General features: G+C 34.3%; 2 protein-coding genes across 2 annotated transcripts in view; both read left to right on the top strand.

Moving 5' to 3' along the window:
• Positions 1 to 12,158, top strand: part of LOC136841469 (sperm-associated microtubule inner protein 5-like) — a 94,342-nt gene extending 82,184 nt beyond the window's left edge. Inside the window, exons 4-5 of the mRNA XM_067108416.1 lie at positions 5,446 to 5,533; positions 9,241 to 12,158. Of these exons, the coding sequence (XP_066964517.1) occupies positions 5,446 to 5,533; positions 9,241 to 9,458 (306 nt within the window). The 3' untranslated portion in view covers positions 9,459 to 12,158. The remainder of the gene's footprint in view (positions 1 to 5,445; positions 5,534 to 9,240) is intronic.
• LOC136841890 (uncharacterized) lies at positions 10,769 to 13,537 on the top strand. The gene is made up of 3 exons (XM_067109313.1): positions 10,769 to 10,774; positions 13,066 to 13,164; positions 13,247 to 13,537. Exons 1-3 carry the CDS (start codon positions 10,769 to 10,771, stop codon positions 13,535 to 13,537), a joined length of 396 nt encoding a protein of 131 aa, XP_066965414.1.
• The last annotated feature ends 11,463 nt before the right edge of the window (positions 13,538 to 25,000 follow it).

Here is a 25,000-nt window from a genome sequence, read left to right as displayed (position 1 = left end):
ATGCGCCGAAGTTTCTTCGGCGCACCGGAGTTTCTGTACACCGTATAATAAAGGGCCTACCAAAATAGATCTATCTTTGGTATCCGGTATAATGCTGTATGAGCCGCGGCTCATGAAACTCTCGGCCGGCCGTGGTGGCCTGTGTTGTTGCGTTGCCAGAAGCACGATTATGGCTAACTTTAATCTTAAATAATATAAAAACTACTGAGGCTAGAGGGTTGCAATTTAGTACGTTTGATAATTGGAGCCTGGATGATCAACATACCAATTTGCAGCCCTCTAGCCTCAGTAGTTTATAAGATCTGAGGGCAGACAGAAAAAGTGCGGACGGACAGACAAAGCCGGGACAATGGTTTTCTTTTCAGAAAACTAAAATTACAGATGAAATCAATACGAGCTTAAGAACCTTAGTTCTCGCGCCTCTCAAAAGCTGGCACCGCGTCCTCGCTCTCATAAATTACGAGAAAGAACGAGAGAAGACACTTTCCTTCGTGAAATTAAAACCTTCTAACAACCAACCCCCACCCACCCAACAACCCATAATCTCTCAGATGAAAGGACTGGAACATTAATCTAATTGGGATGATAATTACCCACCATTGTCGAGTCTAGTATATCCAATTATAGCGCAAATGCCTCATTTTTTATTTAAATGTCGGTAGTAATTAATACACTCAAGTAGGGATAATGAGAGAGTGTAGAGAGAGAGAGCAGAGAGAGAGAGAAGAGAGAAAGAGAGAGAGAGAGAGAGAGAGAGATAGTCTGGAAAGATTGGAGATAGAATTTGTAAAAAATTAAGGTGCCCAGTGATCTGAAGTACAGTTTTTTTAAAAAGTGAGGATTTCTGTAGAAAAAATGGTACTGATTGTATGAATCGGGACATATTGGAATGAAAATTTTCAATAATTAAAGTGCCAGGTAGATTTGAGCTTCAGTTTTTAAAATAAAAGTGAAGATTTCTCTATAAGAGTAGCAACGATTTGAAATACAGCCTCTTAAAAGTGAGAATTTCTCGATAAAAAGTAAAGCAGTACTGTTTGTAAGTTTAGAAAAACTGGAAATAAAACTAGAAAAATTAAGGTGCTAGGTATTCTTGAAATACAATTTTATAAAAGGTGAAGAAGGATCAGTCGATTAGGCAAATCTCCTCAATCAGACGCCCCACTTCGACCCCGAGCGAGGACAACGCAACGAACTTCGATTAAGTCCTCTTTAAGCTGCTGGGGTTTTAGAGACCGGAGTGCATTAGAACTGAGATGTGGATGATCGTTCTTCTTCCCGCCCCCTTCTTCTTCTTTTTCCCCTTCTTCTTCTTCTGCCAAAGTTTATTGAAACTTCGAGGAGGACACATTTATGGCTCCGGATTGGGCCACTGCGGAGACTCGCTGGAACGCCCAAATCCTGAACCTCTTCTTCCCTGGCTGCGTTCCCCACTTCCATGAGATGCTTTTGGATCGTCTATGCAAATTTCGCTCCTAAAATAGATGGAGGGCGATTGGGGTGGAATTCGGGATAACTGGACCCACCTCCAATTTTAATCCCAGGATGATCACCTTAGATTTTTATGACGTACCCTGCTTAATGGAATTCGAGATAGCTGGACCCACTTCCTATTTTAAGTCCAGGATGATCACCTAAGATTTTTGTGAAATACTCTGCTCAATTTATTTTTATTCTTTCTTTCTTTCTTTAAATCTTCAGCTGAAATCCTTAAGGACAGAGTCAACAGACTTTAAAAGCCCAAGAGGGCTCCAGAGTGAAATGAGCCTGCGAGACAGATAATTTATGGGAGAAGGTGATAGATATAAATAAATAAGAGGGAACAGGAGGAAATTGAAAACAATTTTTGTCGTTTTCTTCAGGAAATTGTGACAGTCCTTTATAATAATAATAATAATAATAATAATAATAATAATAATAATAATAATAAACTGTATTTCAGCATAAGCCATATATGCATGAATAATAAGGAATACAAATAAGTAAAAAAATAAATAATAATAATAATAATAATCTTAAACTTCATTTCGGCGTAAGCCTTATAATAATAAATACAAATAAGTAAAAAAAATCGATTTTTTATATTGATAATAAAATTCATTTCAGCCTAAGTCATTTACATTGATATTTAGGAATACAAATAACTTTTATTATATTTCCAACAGAGTTAATAAAAAAAAGTGCGTTTGTGATATCGCACATAGCATTTTTTTTTTTCAAATATCTTTATTCAACGTTGTTACTGAATCAGTAGCTATCATTATATTATTACCTGAGTGATATTTGATACCTGGGCTTCCGGGAAAATGTTATCGGTCGAGTTTTATTTCATTAGACATTATAGTTAATTACTTTCTGTTAATTGATATTTGAGCGGTGTCCGACTGCATACGCTTATCCTGCATTAAAGTGTTTGGAGGTGAGTTTGTTTAAGCCAAATCCAACATTTTATAACATTCTTTACTTCACTGGCATCAGCTTTCACACTGTTTCAGCGTATTTCAATGATAAATGTCTACTTTATATTATATTATTTATATTATTTTATGATTTACTTTCACTCATGTTATTTTGGAATTAATTAGCATGATTATATATGTATGTACACATATATATATATATATATATATATATATATATATATATATATATATATATATATATATATATATATACTGTGCATATGTATATATGAAATTTTTATCACACCGTGATTTATTTATACAATCATGAAGCTACAAATGTTGTTTAATATCCAATTCACGCTACTTCGGGAATATCCCCGGTGGGGAATTATCACTGAAGGGGAATTTATAAGTGATAAATGGATCGGTACTACCGGGGCTCGATCCCTCGACACAGTTACCTTCCAACAACTCCAGTCGACGGTCTACCCACTGAGCCATCAAAGAGGTGTATATATATATATATATATATATATTTATATATATATATATATATATATATATATATATATATATATAATCATTCTAATTAATTCCAAAATAACATAAGTCAAAGTGAAGCATATATATATATATATATATATATATATATATATATATATATATATATATATATATATATATATATATATATATACATGCATTTATAAACTTTTCAAATGTTTCAGAATGCAGTCTCAAAGATTTTCTTAACATTTCTTTGGGATAATATCCTTGCACTCCTTTCTGTAAAGTATTTGATGTGCGTGAGTGTTCCTACAAATAAATAATCATTCATTTTCCTAAATTCCTCTTCCTCAGTTGTCATTTATCTTCTTTTGAATTTCACTTGGCAAGCAATCAGTGATTTGCTTGGCTTTAAATTCAGAATTGATCTATTGCTTTCTTGCAGTGTTCATCGTATCCCCTTATTTGTCGTCTTAAATTTTCTCCTCTTTCTATAACTTTTCAGTTCTCAAAGTCCTCTTCCTGAAATGTCACCTGCTTTCTTAAATTCTCATTCCTTAAATATTGAATTTTTTTCAGCCTTCCAAAATGTAATTGTTTCTTACGTAATCGTTAATAAAACAGTAATATTTCAAAATTCGTCTTTCCGATTTTTTTTTTATTTTCTTTAATTCCTCTTCCTAAAACATCGATTCTCTTAAGTTCATCTTCCGGAAATGAAATTCATATCCTGAAGGAATGTTTCCAAAACATTAATTTCACAGTCTACCTTAAACAAAATGTATGTCTTAAATTAGTATTCCCAAAATAGCATTTCTCTCAAATCGCCCTACTTTGTATTCTAATAATTTACAATTTTTATATTTATTTATTCATTTGTTAATTCATTCTCTTCATTTTTAATATGTGATCTTCTCTTTCTGTATTTCCCACTACCCTCCGTTAGTTCTTTCTAATGAACACCATAGTCCTTGGAAGCTTCAATTTCAAGTCAGTGGCCCCTATGGTGGGCTTGTTCCATATGAGTAGAGATCATCTTCTTACTAATAATAATAATAATAATAATAATAATAATAATGATAATGGTACGTAATTATTATTATTATTATTATTATTATTATTATTATTATTATTATTATTATTATTATTATTATTATTTCGGTACTTCTTTTGCAGTTTTCTTGTCGACATGACCAACGGCTGCTGGTCGAAACATCGAAAAAAGAAAACTGCAAAATAAGCACCGAATAATAATAATAATAATAATAATAATAATAATAATAATAATAATAATAATAATAATAATAACTTCAAATGAACATCATATACTTTGGAAGCTTGAATTTCATGCCAATGGCCCCTGTGTTGGACTTGTTCTACATAAATTGGGCTCATCTTCTTCTTCTTAATAATAATAATAATAATAATAATAATAATAATAATAATAATAATAATAATATAATAATAATAATAATAATAATAATAATTAACACCATTTTATTTAGATGCTTGAATTTCAAGTCAATGGCCCCTGTGGATGGCTTGTTCCATATGATTAGGGCTTATCTTTTATAATAATAATAATAATAATAATAATAATAATAATAATAATAATAATAATAATAATAATAATTTCAAATGAACACTGTATTCTTTGGAAGCTTGAACTTCAAGTCAGTGGCCTCTGTAGATGGCTCGTTCCATACGAATAGGACTCACCTTCCCTTTGCGATTTGATAAGAATCCTAATCTCATTTTTGAAAGAATCCTGTAATACAGCTGATTCTCAGAGTCGTCTCGACAAGCCCTAGTACATATTTCCCCGACCTAGGTCTTTCAAACGTCGTTTTCCACGATGTTTCCACTAGTCGGCGAAAACTCCCTTGCGAATATTCTCGGTAATTGGAGGCTGCAGAAAGTAGTAGAGGTCTGAGAACCAATTAAAATGGAATTCCAACTACTCTTAGAGGATTCCTCTATGGCCTGGTCCTCTCCTGAGCCCTTATAAGTTCTCGTCCCTACGACTGTTTAGTTTTAATTACCATAAGATGCGGGGCTGCTTTTGGGTATTGAAGTCAAAGGGTTGGTGCTATGTCAAGAACTGAAGATTTGAAATATATATATATATATATATATATATATATATATATATATATATATATATATATATATATATATATATATATTATACTATATATATACATATGTATATGTACATATATAATGTGTGTGTGTTTGTGTGTCGAATTCGTATGTACCTCATTAACATAACATGCGCTGGTTCGAATCCCGCCTAGAAAGGTTAAACTTCATCAGATACTTTTCGTTCGAATTCAGTTATTATTACACTATTAGAAAATAGAAGAAATAGAAGAATTAAGAGGCCATTCTGTCCTAACATTGAAAACAGATACATCTCACAAATTTGACTGGTAAATTCTAAATAATAATTTTGATAATTAATGAAAATCATATCTACGTGAGCAGTGATTTTTCTCTATGAGAATTCCTAACGACTTTTCCTCTTCACCAGGTCAAGCGATCCAGGTCACTGCCAAGACTGAAGCCCAAACGGTCCGACGCTCAGGTCATCGAGGATTTCTACAACAAATATGGTCTTGGTAAGACACAGATAGTCGCTGAGGAGTTTTAAAGCATTTATGGTCTTGGTAAGATACATATCATTTAACCAATTGGTTCTTAGCCACATAAAATAAATCTAATCCTTCGGGCCAGCCCCAGGAGAGCTGTTAATCGGCTCAGTGGTCTGGTTAAACTAAGGTATACTTAATTTGGAGGTTTTTACAATAAATTTGGGCTTATTAAGACACAGTCATGGAGGATTTCTACAACAATAATGGTCTTGGTAAGACACAAATCATTGAGGGGTTTTAAAGCATATATATGTTCTTGGTAAGACACATATCATTGAAGATGTTTACAACAAATTTTGCCTGAGTAAGACAGTCATTGAGGATTTCAACAACACATATGGTCTTGGTAAGACACAAAACATTGAGGAGTTTTGTGAAGCATATATATGTTCCTGGTAAGACACAAATTCTCGAGGAGTTTTAAAGCATATAGATGTTCATGGTAAGACACAAATCACTGAAGATGTTTACAACAAATTTGGCCTGAGTAAGACACAAAGTCATTGAGGATTTCAACAACAATATGGTCTTGGTAAGACACAGAGTCACTGGTGAGTTCTGAAGTATATTTGGTCTTGGGAAAACAAGAAGTCATTGAGGAGTTTTACAGCATAAATGTTTTTTGGTAAGTTGGTAAGACAACGTCACCGAGGAGTTTTGAAGCATATAGATTGTTGGTAACCCCATAAGTCATGGAAGATTTCAGTCGTAAACGTTGTTTTGGGAATGCGTAATGTAACTGAATATTTTTATGGTACGCGTAGTCTTCGTTGAACGTCAAGTCATTGAGGATTTCTACCACAAATGTAGTGGTCTTTGTCACTGATAATTCACACAATAAGAAGCCCCGTAGGGGGCTAGTGCCATCAGTGCTCCTCGTGCGGTTCACTGTAGGCATTACTTAAGGTTCTTTGCAGCGTCCCTTCGGCCCCTAGCTGCAACCCCTTTCATTCCTTTTACTATACCTCCTTGTATATTCTCTTTCTTCCATCTTACTTTCCACCCTCTCCTAACAATTCATTCATAGTGCAACTGCGAGGTTTTCCTCCTGTTACACCTCTCAAACATTTTTTAGCGTCAATGTCCGTTTCAGCGATGAATGACCTCATAGGTCCCAGCGCTTAGCCTTTGACATAAATTTTATATTCAGTTCAATTCAAAGCAAGAAGTCACTAAGGACTTCTGTAACACAACGCAGTAAGGTATAAAGATAAAGCCATTAAGGATTTTTACAACTTATCTAGTTTCAGTAAATTAAATAAAGCTTGGGTATTTCTGTGTCAATGTTTCTGGAGAGTCATGAAATTATATATGTATGATGATTTTACTAACATATTTTACTAACACATTTTTCGGCGTCGATGACCTTTGTTGTTGTGACACCAGATAATTTATTGTTAAGTCAGTCATTTACAAAGTTATAAAGACAATAAGGAATCTGAGACACACATGACCTCGATGAGATATAAAGCTGTTTAAGGTCTTCGCGAAATACAAGGTCGTTGGGAATCCCATTCTCCGTTGTAATTTATCATAAGTTTATTTCATATTTATTTGTTTGCTGACTTTTTGTACTCGTTCTCTTTGTAATTTTCACCTTTTTTTTAAATATCTCTTGAAGATTTTCTCTTTTTATTTGTTTATATGGGTGTCCTTGTATTTTTGGGGAATTTTAATGTTCATCTTTTTTTTTCAAAAATCTCTTGATGATTTTCTCTTTTTATTTTTTTTATGGGGTCCATGTATTTTTGGGAATTTTAATTTTCATCTTTTTTTTTAATATCTCTTGATGATTTTCTCTATTTTTTTTTATATGGGGTCCTTGTATTTTTGGGGAATTCTAATTTTCATTTTTTTTTTCAAATATCTCTTGATGATTTTCTCTTTTTATTTTTTCTTATACGGGTGTCCTTGTATTTTGGGGGATTTTTCAAACATGATAACTTCCCATTTCACTTTTTTCGTAGGAACTGGCTCACAATAAAAATGGTAATTCCATACATAATTTGTATGTCTATTCATTTTGTGTTTACATATATGTTTGGTGTTACAAGAATCTGCGATAACAGTCTCACTTGTGCTTTTAGCAGTTTAATTAACATTGATGTATGCTTGCTCGCGAAGAAATTTTATTTTAAGTTTTTCATCAAAAGCATAAGTATTTCGGGAGAAATTAGGTTGAAGATAATATACTTTATGACCTCATTTGTAATCTATATGTGAATTAGATTTTTATTCAACAGCATATATATATATATATATATATATATATATATATATATATATATATATATATATATATATATATATATATATATACAACTTATATTTTCGTGATTGATTTATATTATTATATATATATATATATATATATATATATATATATATATATATATATATATATATATACTGTATATATATATATATATATATATATATGTATATATATATATATATATATATATATATATATATATATATATATATATATATATATATATATATACATGAGCAAATCCCACTGAAGTCATTTCATCTACTGTGATTTAAAAATATATATATATATATATTTATATATATATGTATATATATATATATATATATATATATATATATATATATATATATATATACACATCACGTTCCATATTTTCGTGATTCAGTTATATATATATATATATAAATATACATAATATATACTGTGCTGTATATATATATATTTTTTTTACAAACATTAAGCTACAAATGTCGGTTAATATCCAATTCGCTCTACCTCGGAAATAATACTAAAGGGGAATTATAACTGATAAGCAGTTTATCAACTGGGAGATTCGATCCCCCGACAGCCACAACCTCCGACTTTAGTGACGAATACACTACCATTCTGCTGTCAGAGGTTGATACGGACTCTGTCGTACATGGCCGTCGAATGCATGTATTTGTACTTAGTGCCGGCATCAACCCACCCCCACCATGACATCTGGTAGGTAAGTTTCAAACACGTAGTTAGAAAACAAGTTCGAGGAGTGTTGGAAATTTCCACTTGGTCAGCTTTAATTCTATAGTTAACATTTGTGGTAACCACCCTGCAGACAGTTTGCTCATTCTGAAGACACAAATCAAAATAGCATGCACTGAGCCTGTACTGATACCTGTGGTCTCATCTACCTGTTGTACATTCAGTATATCTGTTACTGAAAGTCATATTAGGTGAATGGCATCTAGTTGTTCTGGAACCATCTCAGGGGTAGCCTAGTCCCACTTGAATTCAGCGTAATTTAGGATAAGGGGACCTACCGAGTGCATGACTGGCCACATGGAGTGTCTCTGGAGTCATAGCCTTCTTGTGCAGATACTTAATCACAGTGTGGCCTTTGCTTTTGTTGATTTTGAGAGTTTGCTGACATATGTTGACAATCAGCGAAACCCAACTGAATGTAGTGCAGGCAACTACTGAGTTCTTGAGTATAGTCACACAAGTGATAGTGGTAGGCACTAATACCCAAAAAGTTTGTTACAAACTTTTTGAATGAACATTGCACATTTGATGTTTAGTTCTGTTAAAGACCCTTAAAAAAATCACATATATATTCATAAAGGTACCTAAGTTTATAGAGATTTTGACATATTCATTCATCAGTTAGACTAATACTAAAACCTTTTTTCTTTTTCAGATGGCCGGAGTAATCCAGACTACCCACCCCTCCCGGGATACACAGGTTACATCCCAAAGGTGAAACCAACTGACCTGGGAATCGGCAAGACCTTTAGTGCCGCTGCAAGGAGCGGATTGGCTTGCGTGTCCCTCGCCAGAGAGAGGAGGGAGGTCCTGAACCCTCAGTTGCATCCTGCCGTCCCAACTGCACATCATCACACCACAACCCCATCCTAGTGCGTCTGGAAGGCGTATAGGACCTAACTAAGAAAATGCAACCTTCTTCTTATCATTAGCAGGAAGTCCTGCGCGCATTTTTGGTAGACCCCTGAAGTGTTCTTGTTTTGGCTGGTAGGCATTTCCAGAGGATGAACTTCTTGCTTTTACTGGAAAGCATTTCCAGAAGACGACATCTGGCATTTACTGGAATGTGTTCCTAGAGGATGGCTTCTTGCCGTTGCTGGAAGCCGTTTCCGAAGAACGGCTTCTAGTTGCTGGAAGGCGTTTCCAAAGAACGGCTTCTAGTTGCTGGAAGGTATTTCCAAAGAATGACTTCTTGCTTTGTCTTGAAAGTGGTTCCAGACGCGTATTTCTCGTATTTACTGAGGGGCACTTCCAGTAGATGGCTTCCAGTATTTGCTGGAAGACATTTCCAAAAGAAGAATTCTCGTATTTGCTGGAAGGCGTTTTCAGAGAACAACCTCTTGTCCTAGCTGGAAAGTGTTTCCAGGGAATGGTTTCTTCTATTTATGAGATGCTTTGAATCATTTTTCGAAAGCCTGTGCCCAGAATGGCAAGATTAATTTCACTTTTTGTATTTGTGAATTTGAAAGAGATTTCCTTTCTCTTGAATATCCGAATGAAGAGAGTCAATTTTTTTCGTGGTCTGCTTAAACATATATATCAAATTTTACAATGCAAGATAGAATTTTCCACTTGGAAACCATCTGCCGAGTTGATGCACTTGCTAACAATTAGTAAACTGCTTTGCATATGTTAGTGAGTCTTCAGTCCTATCATTTAATAGATTCCATTCTCCTCTTAGGTTTTAGGTGCAAGGCATTATTGGCTACACAAGAATCAAAAACACAGACTGGGGCTTACTACCCATCGCTAAGCTAGTTTTACGAGAAAGCCTGCACGCATAAAGCTAAAACTCATGTATTTTTGTTCATTGCGCATTTTTTCAACAGATCCATTAGTCCATTTACCTTTTAACCCATTAACTTACATTTTACCTATATAGCCCTAAGTCCCTCCATTTTTCTTCCTCGACGCATCCATCAAACTCGAGCCATCTCCTTAATCCATCCATGCTTCCACCACGACATCCATGCCACGAAAAGCCCTCCTTTTCCCACCGCTAGCCTTATTCCGTTCTAGTGCTGCTGGAGTCAGTCCGTCTAGACCAGGGGTCTCTGAACTATGGGCCACGGGCCACATCCGGCCCACCATAGGATTTCATCCTGCTCGCCACAGGATAATATTCAAAGTCATATGAATCCCAGTTGTACCAGTTGTGGCCAATCACATTAAGCTCAAGTGTGATGGCAGTCAGTCATCTATCATCACCCTGATGCTATTATTTTCCTTGGAATTATCATTTTCATATTCAAATTGCCAAGTTGATTCAACTTTGGAGTTACCCCAAATGTTCTTAGGAAATTCCCGTTGGAAAAAACTGACGCTTACTTATTTTTCCTGTGGCCCGCAGAGTTATGCAGAATATATAATGTGATCCTCTTAATAGAAATTGTGGGGACCCCTGGTCTAGCCTAAAGCGCCCCCCCCCCTACTACCCTCCCGTCTTGCTTGGAGGGAAATGAGATTCTGCCAGCGTCCTGGCAGCTCCTAAATCTCACTGGATCTACTCAGTCTCGTCCAGTCTTGATCCAGCTCGTGTCGTTCCAGCGAGATCATCTGGAAACTCCTTAGGATATCGACGGCGGTGCTCGAGTTATATCGAGCGACGTCGCCTGATTAGATGATAATAACAGACACTTCAAATGAACGTTTAAAACGCCACCTGCAACCTTACGCCATGTCCTCTCACTTACCGAAGGGATGTCTTCACAACCTCTCCCTTCTTTTTCGTCATGTTTTTTTTTTCCTTAAGAAAAAACTGTGATGTTGTTCCACGGCAGTCTCTGTAAACTTGTGAAAAGAAAAACCTTAGAGGGTTTCATACATGTTTGTCTCCTCCTTCACTGCTTTTGTGGCGTAAAGCAATATACTTTGTTTTTTTTTCAAAATTTGCAGTCTTCTTGTAACTTAGTTTAGGATGAACCGTCAGCACTAGATAATTCTGTATTCATGTCACAAACTTTTAAAAAAAAGCTTCTAGGACAAAAATAACACTTTTTGTTTTGTTAATTACATTTTTTTTCTATTTTAGTAATATTACGAAAATGTGGAGATAATTTCTCTCTCAGAATGAACTATCATTTACAGTCATATGGGAGAATTTCTGCTTTTTTTATGATGAATCTTTTTTTTTAATCGAGAAAAACTTCTTTTTCTTAATATCAAGTTTTTTTTTGTCCTTTCCTATTTTGTTTTTAAGCCGCAAATTTTATTATTTTATTGCGCTTTTGTTGAGAGAAATTCTTCTCAAAAATCACTGTCAATTTTAAAATGATATTTTTAATGATTGTTAGTATTGTTGAGGTTTGTGTAATTTTGATTACTTTTTTCACATTTCTTAAATTTTGATGAGGGGGCCTTCAGCATTTTTCAAATTCACTGTCAGGTCTTAATTCTCACAACCGTTGCTGTTGTTTGAGCTCATTAAGAAATATTGCATTTTCAAAATTTTTCTTCATAATCCTTTCTCTCACAATGTCTAGTGACATTTTATTCTGAGAGAAATGCACATTTGCTTTTCATATATATATTTTATTTTTTTGTTTATTATCTTTTTTTCGGGAGATTCTTTGCTGAGCTGATGGGCTTTTAAGCTTCGTATATAAAATGTGCATTCTAATAAAAAAAATTAATAGCATAAAGAAAATCATTTTCGTTTTAAATCGGACTTTCAGCATCGAACTACTTTAATGTTTGAGTCATATGTCGACAATAGATTTATATATATATATATATATATATATATATATATATATATATATATATATATATATATATATTATATATATTATATATATATATATATATATATATATATATTATATATATATATATATATATATATATATATATATATATATATATATATATATATATATATATATATATATATTAAAACGCACAAATATGTGTACTTACGTAGGAAACGAAATAGCACTGGAAGTATAATGAATGTCCGTTAGTCCATGATGTTTAGAAAGCATCAGTCGCTTATGAAGTCTTTAGTCACCATTTTCTTTTCGCATTCCGGATAATTATCCGGCTCTAAATCATTCACAAACTGCCCGTTTACAAATTATTATACACTGTCATTTCCAGTACTCATAAGTCTGCGAACACTGCCGCTTCGAGAAACACAATGATTTCATTCTGTCCTTCCCTCGTTCGTCTTGAGTGACTGCAGACGTCTCAGATAATCAAACTGAACTCGTTACCAAAGCAGTAGCTTTTTCGTTAGGCCACCTTTTGCGTCGATGCATTTCACCGTGCGAGCTTTAAAAATCACCCGCTAAGTGCCGCTTATTGTGGAAAAAGCCGAAGGTCATATTCTTCTTTTTTTTTTTATTAAGAAGCCCGTCCTCTCTGGTAAATTTAAGTTTAGCTTATCTCATCCCAAATCCGTGATTTGAAATGGATCATTAGCTTTTAAGGTGACGAAGAGAAAGAGGTTCTATGCTCGAGGTGCTACCTGGTTGTAAAGGCTTCCTCCTCCTCCTCCTCCTCCTCCTCCTCCTCCTCCTCCTCCTCCTCCTCCTCCTCCTCCTCCTCCTCCTCCTCCTCCAGTCTGAAGCTGCACCTTGTAAAGTGAAAGGTTAGCCTTGAGCTTTTAAGGTGACAAAGAGAAAGAGGTTCTATGCTCGAGGTGCTACTTGAATCCAAAGGCCTCTGACAAAGAGAAAGAGGTTCTATGCTCGAGGTATTACTTGAATGCAAAGGCCTCCTCTTCCTCCCTCCTCCCCTTCTCCTCCTCCTCCTCCTCCTCCTCCTCCTCCTCCTCCTCCTCCTCCTCCTCCTCTAGTCTGAAGCTGCACCTTGTGAAGTTAAAGGTTAGCCTTAGAAATTGGTCTAACCTGGAGGCTTGGCCTGAGAGGTTGGTCGTTTCGTTCAAGGTGCCATTTAGAAACTTCACCTTATGCTTAAGGTATTACTTGAAGCATGGCCTTTATCCCTGAAGCTTCCCTAGACGCTTGAGCTCTCCCGAAGGTCTTACTTGAAGTAAGGCTTTTACCCTTGAAGTATCACTTGAAAGTTGGCCTCTTAAGCATCAGGTGCATTGCTCTAAGATTTTCGAGTGAGGTTGGGAGGCCTTTATCCTCAAGGTACACTCTCGAATTGGCATTATTTTTTTTATTGAACGATATTTTTTATTAAGGTTGAGCGCTCTGAATTGGCCCTTTATGCTTAAGATTATTCTTGTAAGTCACTTGTAAGCCTAAACCGGTACTCTATACTTAAGCAGACGCTTGTGAAGTGGACTTTCCTATTTTAAAAGACACTGCCAGTATATATGTAAGGCTAATTTTTTTATATATATACATATATGAAGGATGAATACGAACCCCAAGAGAAATGTTGCGAAAAATTAGTAGATAAATACAAGTTGATGATGAAGTAGGGATCTGATTTAGAGGCTAATGAAAATAAAGGTAATTTGAGATTATAGAGAAACAGATTTGAAATTAACTAGTAATAATAGTAAAATGGGTAATTTGAGATTATGGAAAAGCAAATTTGAAATTAACTAGTAATAGCAAAACAATGAAAATTAATGTCACTGATAAGGACACTGAATGGATTGTTGGTAGAAAAACATCAGAAAAACGTTTGATTCTGCATATTTGTAAAATCTGCAAATTAAGAAAAAAAATATGCATAAGCAATGCACTATTCAAGAAAAATTCAGGAAGAAAGGGGAGTACTTGAGTATATTTATTCAGAAGAAATAAAGTACCATGAATATATTGAGAAGAATGGCTAAAGACCAGACAATAGCGATTATATAGTCTTTTTAGTTTCATTTTTCATTCCTCTTGTGTGAGCAGTATAAGATACGTGTATTAACATTTAGTCAGAGGTCTCTGTTCATGTAAAAGTAGTAAGAATGTGAGTTAAGAATGCTAAAAGTAAATAGATGGAAAAAGTTCGAAGAACTATTCTTAGTATAGGAAGTCTTGACCAGAAATGCAGCTTTGATCAAGCCTGAAAATAATTTGATTGGCCACCATCAAATATACCAGCCTTCAAACAGTATAACAATTCTGCCCTAAAATGGAAAACTGCAGTATCTGCAAAACTTTCGAAATTGAGATACGCCACCTATTGGGCTCGTGAAACACTATCACACAAGTTACTGCAGTTTCAGAATGATTCTTCAATGCTTTCCACGAGTATTTAAGGTGTCCCATTTGCATTATCTGCAAAATCAGTAATAAGGCAAGGGAGGGTATCTACCATTTTTCTCAGTTTTGTATTTTTGCAGATACTGCAGTATTCCATTTTAGGGCAGAATTCTCCTCGAAACCTTTGAGGGAATGAAGTTATTCGTGACTGCTTTAATGCAATATTCATAAAACAGCTGTCGGATTTTGGCGCCTTTCACTCATACGGGCATCTGGGTATTTTTAAAATGAATAATGCGGCGCCAGTGAACTTGAGTACAGATGATCCTAATATGTTAAAAGTGTTTCAGGATTTAAATAAATTATTTATTCCACTCAATTTTGACAGTCATTTGCAGCAATTATATTTGGGGATATTCATTTGAGCAATTATTTTAGATTATCAGAAATGCTGTTATAATCAAGAAAAATTATAAACTGAATAATTTCAAAGGGACCTTTGTACAGTATTATAACCATGAGCAGTGGAGACTTGAGGTACGTTTAGTGTAGGTTTCAGGGCCGTTTTGCCAAAACTCACAATAGGTAAAATGGTAACCTTTGAAAAAAATAATTACCCTTCGTGGAATCTTCTAGTATTTGCGTACGTAAATGCTAGACAGAGGCCTTCCTAGTAGGTACTGCTAGCTAGAGACCCTTTCTGTAGATAGCTACTAGTGAGAGCCATTTTTTTTTGTAATTAGTAGAAGTCAATAGTAAGTGAATGTTACAGTCTCACAGTGGTTATAATACAGTATTCATATCAGTCTCTTTATTAGCTGATATTACAGGACTTGTTAATTACTTTCCAGAGTGATTTTGTCATTAGTTTGTCCATGTGGCGTCACAGAATCTTTGGTCGTTGGATTTTTCAAGGACGAAGGCCTATGGGAAGGACTATATGGTGTCCAATTGTAGCCCAGACCCGGAGAAAATAATAAAAAATAAAGATAGGGATATAGTTGAGGCAGATACACAAAGAAAACAATATACCTTAGAGTAAAAAAAAATTGCAAAAAAACTAAATAAAAACAAAAAAACGGCAGCAAGAAAATTGTTTGTCATTAGAGGTACCGTTTAACTAATTTTATGCTTATCGTATTTATAATATGTCAAATTTATTGTTTCTCAACACTGTTTAGCTTTAAGTTTTTTGTTGGCTAAGCCTGGAATCAATTACTCTTAGACGTTGTATGTTATACACAAAAACTCATTGTTTGAAGACATATTGCGTTTTATGTAGTTATGGTATTTTGTGTGAGTTTTTTATCCTTTGTAAAATTGGGAAAGACTGGTCTAGTTTTGAGAATAAAAGAGACAATCCGACCGAAACTAATCTTAGACCGAAATTTTGGTTAGTTTTAATTCATGTGGAAAAGGTGGGCATTTGAATATTTAAAAAAAAGATAGCTTTTTGACTTGGAAAACGATAAACTGGAGATAGGAATAAAGAAAATTTTAAAATTTGGTATTTTAAGTAATATATATACTGGAGGGTGCGTTTTAAAAGGATGAGGTTGTGAACTCGTTCTCAATATGTATATATATATATATATATATATATATATATATATATATATATATATATATATATATATATATATTATATATATATACACAGTATATATATATATATATATAGTATATAATATATGTTTATATATATATATATAAATATACTTATATACATATATACTATATATATACATATATGCATTATGCATACATTCATTGTATATAAATATTTACATGCATGTGCATAAATACACGTGATGACTCATATATATGCAGTTATTTTTTACAGTGATCAGACACAAGTATGTGTATATATATATATATATATATATATATATATATATATATATATATATATATATATATATATATATATATATATACACATGCACACATACACGAGAGTATGCACAAACAGCATAAGCTTTATAATTAGATGCAAGCCTGTGTCGGGAAGAATGCGTCACACTGTATATTCAGAATAGCATAGTCACGCGTCCACTCTTGTCATGTGTCAGAGGTTGATAATATGTCGTTCCTGCAATCAAATCAAAGAGAGAGATAGAGATAGAGAGATTTTTTGCACTGGTTATGAGTGAAACAGATTTCAACATTAATCTGCTATAAATATAGTTTTAATCTTCAAGAAATCGTAAAGGGAAATGCAACGGTTTGTGACCTTCCTTTAGGCCTAGAAGTAAATAAAGATTTGTTAACTATTTCTTTTGGCCTAGAAATTAACAGAAAAAATTGTAATTTTTCTTCTCCATTTTGATTGATTATTGAGAGGGAAAAGAGTTTTTTTCTCACACGAATCCAAAAATGATCGTGAAATCAAAACCACAATTGAAAATGAATTTAAAACTTAATTATTCTTAAAATCAAAAACTCAAACAGCAGTTTGTTTTCGTCATTGAGGCCTAAAAGTTGGGAAAACAAAACGGTTGCAGTTTTGCAATCGAAGCTTTGATCGTTGTTTCAAAAATTGATCGGACTGTTTCACTAGCACAGCTGAGGAGCCGTTTTATATTGTTATTGTTGTTGAGCAATAATGTTCTCTGTGATAATTAAAGTAAGCTTTTTCTTGTCAGGTTTTCAATTTCTTTTTTATTTTATTTATTTAATTTTTTTATGATTTTGGCACCGTCTTAAATTTTTGATAAATAAATTATATCGCGTCCAATTTCTTTTTTATTTTCTTATTTTAGCACAATCTTACTTTTTTGATAAATTAAGTAATCGCGTCCAAATTCTGATTAGTTTTCGGTGATTTTACAATCTTAGATCTTTTTAAATTAATTATATCGCGTTAGTTACTAGTTCTCCAATCAGATGATTAATTACAGTAGTAATGATTTAAAACTTTTTATAGGTATTTAAATCAAATTATTTTAATACTTTATTTACCGTAACTGATTAAGAATGATAACTCTTTCAGGTATTTAAATCATAAATTTTAAATGCATGATTTAATTCATAAGGAAAATTACCATATAAATGAGTAAGGTATCAATATTTTCAAAAGATTTGCAACAAACAAAATGTCCAATATATTTATTCACTTATGTTTTTATGAACTTGATTAGAAGATTTGCTGCTTTTGTTTACTAAACAATCCCTTTTATTCATCACCGCTTCATTACATAAAAAAAAAAATACATTTTAAGTGAACCGTTTACCGTTGCCTAAAGGGGCTATTTCACGTGTAGGTGTTTTAGGTCGCTTGTCTTTAGGGAAGGCTTTCATTTTAGGTACGCCTCTTTACCATCGCTTCAAATGGATTGATAGAGCATAACCCATTTTTATTTGGGAATGTAGAATGGTTGTGCTTGGTTTCCATATAAAGGTGCTTGCAATCACTTTGTTTTTTTTTTTTTTTTTTTTTTTTTTTGGTGGAGCAAAGGTATGTCGGTGTGACACTTTTCTGAAATGGTTATTTTTTCACCAAGCCAAGTTTTAATTTTTCATTTTTCATTGCCCCATCTTATTCATTGTGACATTTGCCCTGTAATTTTTCATTTCTCCATCTCATTCATTGTCAAGTTTTCATTCATTTTCATATATTTTCTTCCTTTTATTTTTTCTGAAATGTCTAATTTATTTTTTTTTTATCACGCAACTGTTTAATCTTAAATTTTTCGTTTCTCCGTCTTATTCACTTTTACATTTTCATTCATTTTCATATTTTAATTTTATTTTATTTTTCGGTATCTTTCAGCATCTTGCCACCGAATTTTGGAGCAAGTAGCCAATAACTGACTGATTGATTCCCGTGACCTAGCGTCACAAATTAGCCTGAACTTGTAACGAAAATATTGTCCAAGTTCACACTTCCTTGTCAGTCATCACTCAACAAACACACATACGCATGCCATACACATACACAGAATCAAATGTACACATCTCAAAATGGATACTATGTATAAGGATGCCAAAAGGTATACAAACGCACATACACATCACATGCACATACACATAGACACACATATATGCAATTGCACACAAATCTGTAAAAAAAAAGAGGCTACTGGCAACTCGGTACAAGGATGCCAAAAGGTATAGGCTACAAACTCACTGACACATCACATTCGCGTACACATACACTCATAGATTCAATTGCACACAAATCTGTTAAAAAAAAGGCTAGTGGCAACTCGGTACAAGGATGCCAAAAGGTATACAAACGTACATACACATCATATGCACATACACACACATAAATTCAGTTGCACACAAATCTGTAAATAAAGGGCTATTGGCAACTCGGTACAAAGATGCCAAAAGGTATACAGTCGCACATGCGCACACACATTCAATTTCACACAAATCTGTAAAATAAAAAAAGGTATTGGCAACTCGGTGTAAAGATGCCAAAAGGTATACAAACTCACATACACATCATATGCACATACACACATAAAATCAATTGCAGACAAATCTGTTAAAAAAAAGGCTAGTGGCAACTCGGTATAAAGATGCCAAAAGGTATACAAACGCACATACACATCATATGCACATACACACACAAAATCAATTGCAAACAAATCTGTAAAAAATGGGTATTGGCAACTCGGTACAAAGATGCCAAAAGGTGCCGGAAAATTTTATATTTTGGCATCGCCTAAACTTAAATCAACTTCATGACTTCATTTCATTTTATTCAGTTTCTAGAAATTCATTCGAGTCACCGTATTACATTTACCCGCTAGGTTTAATTTAGGTTAAAAGGATTACCTTCTGATCTAAATTACATTAATGGGATGACTGGAATTACGTTAGAAAAAAAAAACATTTTTCGTACTTGCTGTTGGAGTCTTAATAATCCGAGTTTTTTTATAATGTTTTTTTTTTAAATTAAAACTTAAAAAGTTATTTCGGCGTCTATTTTTACTTTGAAGAGTTCTCGTTATACCAGCCTGCTACAGTAATAAACAATTTTATGGAAAAGTTGAAAAGATTTTATCAAAGATAAAATTATATTTTCTTTAAAAATTTTACTTCTGCTTCTTTTAGAGAGAATAATTTAAGAGTTAGATTTTTACAAAACCTTGAATTATTATATTTGATGTAGACGCGATTAGGCGTTGGGTATTGTTGATAATTTATCATTTTTAGACGTTTAAAAAGTAAACGTTGCATTGTTGATTCAAGATTTCCTCCAGAAACATGAATTTAGCAGAAGTCCATTCAACTATTTTTCCACTTAAAAAAAATAGATTAAGTTTATATTTTATTTCAGTTTTGTAGCAGAGAAAAAAACGCTTAAGGTAATCCGTCGTTTAGGTAACATCAGTTTCTAACTCTTCAAAAAAAATATATATATAAATTTCTCAGTCCTGATTATGAATTAAATCATAAACTTACCAGTTTTTGTTAAATTTCCTTCGGGATTGTTGCCACGCTCCGAATGCCCTTTTGCCTGTTCACGACATTTATGATAACATGGAAATTCATATCCTACGAACATCATTTCATTGTAATCATAATATATTTGAATAAAGATGAAAAAATATATATGTCTTTCATTCACTTTATTATTCCTTGACGAAGCTGATTACGTATAGTTCATTTCCAGAAAGTATTCTTAGTGGAATACATTGAAGCATATTATTGCTGTTTTCGTGATGTCTATTCTTACCGGGACTGAAAATGAGTGCTTAGTGATTATAACTAAGCATTTTGATGGACACTTTAACATGTTTGCCCTAAACAGACACTCTGAAGGGTCAGTTTTTTAGATGTTGATGAGTTGAATCTCAGACTCTATGAACAGAATTATTATTATTATTATTATTATTATTATTATTATTTATTATTATTTCGGTAGATGAAATCTTTTCACACGGAACAAGCACACCAATGGGGCCATTGACTTGAAATTCAAGCTTCCAAAGAATGTTGGTTTCAACCTCCCACCGCAGACCCCACACTGCAACAGTAACTGATCATGGTACAGAGCCAATGACTTTTTCATCGCCTTGGGGGAGGCGCGAACTCGCGACATCTGAGCAGCATGTCACGACACTAGCGACCATACCAGTTGATGAACAAGGATAATTCTAAAGAAAACATGCCTTTATGACTGCACGCTTTGTTTACGGATCCTTAAGAACTACTCTCTGTGCTCTGTACTCACTTCACGCGGCGCACTGTAGGCATTACTCAAGGTTCTTTGCAGCGTGCCTTCGGCCCCTAGCTGCAACCCCTTTCGTTCCTTTTACTGTACCTCCTTTCATATTCTCTTCCTTCCATTTTACTTTCCAGCCTCTCCTAACAATTGATTCATGGTGCGAGGTTTTCCTCCTGCTACGCCTCTTAAACTTTTACTGTCAAGTTTCAGCGCTGAATGACCTCACGGGTCCCTGTGCTTGGCCTTTGGCCTAAATTCTGTATTCAATTCAATTCAGTTCAGTTGTGTTCTGTTCAATCATAAGAAATTACTTGGTAAAGATTCAAACTTTTAATGAGAAGTTTGACATATCAGAACTGCAACAGATGAAAAACATAAAAACGAAACGCATACAATTATTTCAAGAAATTATCCATGTTCACATATTGTGGCACTGGATCAATGGGCCTACTATGGCTTTGAACTGTAGACTTTACCTGTTTTAAGAATAAGGATCTCACCTGCTTAGTTATCATTCTGGGACTCGCAATGAGTCGCCAAAGATGCTGTGTACTTGGAAGGTCAGGAATCGAATTTCACCAGCAAGAGGAAAACAAAAGAGGAAATAAACCTAAGACAACATAAAATGTTGACATGTCCTCAGGAAACTTGATATACCATCTACATGCTGATGAAAATGAAGATCATAAGACGAATGGAGAAGACTCTATACAAATTAAATGCCGTGAAAGCAGCTATACTTTTCAACGCTACTGCCCTCAGAGAAGGCATTACGCCCCGTCGCGTCTTTGCAGCGTCCCTTCGGCCCCTACCTGCAACACCTTTCATTCCTTTTACTGTACCTCCATTCATATTCTTTTTCTTCCATCTTGCTATCCACCCTCTCCTAACAATTGTTTCACGGTGCAACTGCGAGGGTTTCCTCCTGTTACACATTCAAAACCTTTCCACTATCAATTTCCCCTTTCAGCGCTGAATGACCTCGTAGGTCCCAAAATTCTATATTCCATTCCTATATTCCTAAATATTACGAGTCATTATTGCTGAAGTTAATTAGCCATTAAACGCTAGGCCTATCATACGCACACCTAGCTGTTGTCTAATGGTCATATTATTGATTCTTGTACCAATTGTCCTACTGTGGAGAGCAGCAATGCTTTGCAGACGTGGGCACTCTTTTGACTCCCCAAATGGACTAGAATATGTTTGAATGTATTCAGGTCTGAAGGAAACTTGCTCTAACGGTAAAATTAGCATAACTGGCGAAACGTATTGGTGGTAATCCTACAACTTGAGATTCATGGCAGAGTGTTTCGAAAAGTGGTGGTTGGTGCTATAATAAAGCTTTTCAAGTTGCCTTCACTTATGGGAAGTATAGCTTAATCTTAAACTTTGGAGTATAAATTTAATAGTTAAAGCGTCCAAAGGCCCCATCTTTAAAAGGATTTACTTATCACTTCTTGACGAACAAATGTCTGGCATTTTCCCGAGATGTAACCGAGTACCGGGACCTTTCCTTGGAAAAAGCTCGACGCCATATCTCAAAAAGGAACCAAAGAATTTTCTTGAGAACAATCTCATTACGTTTCCCGCGCCCAAAATATCGTAGAGGCAATCTATCTAACTTAATCTAACCCAATTTAACCAACCTAACCTAGGGCATGGCAAAAAAAACCAGGGCTAGTGCAGTACTAGCATACATCTCGGAATATGCGTCCGGGACCTAATATATATATATATATATATATATATATATATATATATATATATATATATATATATATATATATATGTGTATATGTGTGTGTGTATATATATATATGTTATATATATATGTGTGTATATATATATGTTATATATATATATATATATATATATAATAAATATATATATGTATGTGTGTGTGTGTGTGTGTGTATGTCTATATATATAAATATATATATATACAGTATACATGTACATATATATATATATATATGTATTATATATATATGTGTGTGTAATATATATATATAAATATAATATATATACTTATATATTACGAACTTATAAAAAACAAATATACGGCCAGTGAGCTGAAAACCCGCCTCCACGTCAATTTATAAATGTCATGGGAAAAATAACATTATCATCATAAAAAGATAGTCATTTCCAGGGTGGGCTTAGGTCATTAGCATTTCGGAGGAAATAATTTTTATCGCCAAACATTGCTTTTTATCGGCACCCGTGCCGCTGCAATATTCTGCATATTGCATGATCACTTCCGTTAGAATTAATATTGCCTTCGCTCTCAAAATCCACTGTCATAAAACTCTTGTATATACATAAACATTTTCCCTAATGAACAGAAATGAATGGCAGGGAGATTAGTATTAGTGGAAATGGCTCGTTTATTATATAAAATTAGTGTTTCAATTTGTTATTAACCTGTCCATTACTTTTCAGCGCGTAATTATAATCTCCCAGACTGAGAGGGGAAAAAAAGTTATCGGTTTGATAAAAATGTGTATAAAAATTAATGTGTTTTTTTTTTTCTGTTTTTGAGTCGTGGTAATCTGCTGTCGCAGCCACAGCCCGTCTCTCTCTCTCTCTCTCTCTCTCTCTCTCTCTCTCTCTCTCTCTCTCTCTCTCTCTCTCTCTCTCTCTCTCTCTCTCTCTCTGCGTATCATAACTATAATGTGATCTTTTAATTGTCGTATTTGATCAAAATAAAGACCCTTGTAATAAATGATAATTGATTGTTTTATTATTGTTTATTATTATTATTATTATTATTATTATTATTTATTATTATTATTATTATTATTATTATTATTTCTCAGGAACGGGCCAAACATCTTTTAACGTGCAGAACCAAAAAGTCCATTCCAAAGCCTCACGGTGAGGACAACGAAAGACCTTTGCTATTTAGGAGTGCCTGAAGTTCAAGCAACATGACGAAACCAAACATAATATCTACGAAGAAGGTCTGTAAACCATTCTCTCAGTCGTTGTGTAGAAAAAGATACCAAAAACATCGAACAATTTCTTTTCTCTCGCTAAAATACGGAGATCCGTGGAGGCTGCTTAGTTCCATAAAAGGAGATTAATACTCCATTGATTATCAAACAAAAGGTGTGAAGCATTTTACAGTAATTTTATCATCTTTATTGCTTTACGAACGATACCTACCATTCTGGCAGCTTAAGATAAAATCTTTGTAATTGCTGTCCAGTATTTCGATTCATCAAGTACTGTGCTACTTAATCCAAGCGATTCGTGGAATGGGAACATGGTACGAGACTGGTTAATAATGAAAGCTACCATAGCTAAAGGTTAGACCAGTGGTTCTTAAGCAGGGGTAATTCCAGAGTTTCACGGCGGGGGGTGGGTGTAATTGGTGACCACAGATTGGCAGGCTCAAACTGGCTCTAGGACCACACAAAACGCAGTCTGCATCGACCCGCACTACTGAGAGGTCACGCTGGCCTTTCTCTCCGCTAGCTCGTGTGTTTGCGTTAGTAGTTTGTTGGTTTCTGCACTCACAATTTTGGGAAGGGGGTGTTGGGGGGCGGGGGAATGACATTCTGACATATGGTGAAAGGGCGCACGGGCCAAAAAAGGTTGAGAACCACTGGGTTACACTTTAAACCCAGCATGTATAGGCATTTCGACAGTCCATTAAATATTATAATTTATATAGATATAAAGGAGTAATATATTTAAAAAAAAAAACTTCACTTAGAGACAAGAAAAGGCGATACCTAACCAACAAAAACAAATACGCAGTGTTCGAGAAGTCTCCAGGAATGGACTTCGTGCTAACTAAAATTACAGGTGGGATCACAAGACGAAAGGTCCTGTAAAGGGAAGATCTTCAGGGTCGCGTGACACATAATTAAGTCTAAGGGGCGGCGGGGGCGGGGGCGGGGCCGGGGAGAGAGAGGGGGCCACAGGAGAGAGAGAGAGAGAGAGAAAAGAAGGTAGTTGACGACTTAGGCACGGGGAAAAAATTCTTCATCTCCTTTTACTCTTACTCTCCTACTTATGCTAAAGATTGAACCTGAGAGAGAATGACAGAGAGAGAAAGAGAGGGAGAGAGACAGAGAGAGAGAGAGAGAGAGAGGAAGGAA

The sequence above is a fragment of the Macrobrachium rosenbergii genome, chromosome 9 (genome assembly GCF_040412425.1).
Source record: "Macrobrachium rosenbergii isolate ZJJX-2024 chromosome 9, ASM4041242v1, whole genome shotgun sequence".
Taxonomy (NCBI): Eukaryota; Metazoa; Arthropoda; class Malacostraca; order Decapoda; family Palaemonidae; genus Macrobrachium; species Macrobrachium rosenbergii.
The sequence above is the reverse complement of the archived record's forward strand: the minus strand, read 5'-3'. Positions and strand labels throughout refer to the sequence as shown.

Coding starts and splice junctions, on each gene's coding strand:
- LOC136841890 (XM_067109313.1), top strand. Junction 13,165..13,246: donor CCAGTCTGAAGCTGCACCTT/GTAAAGTGAAAG, acceptor TTGAATCCAAAG/GCCTCTGACAAAGAGAAAGA.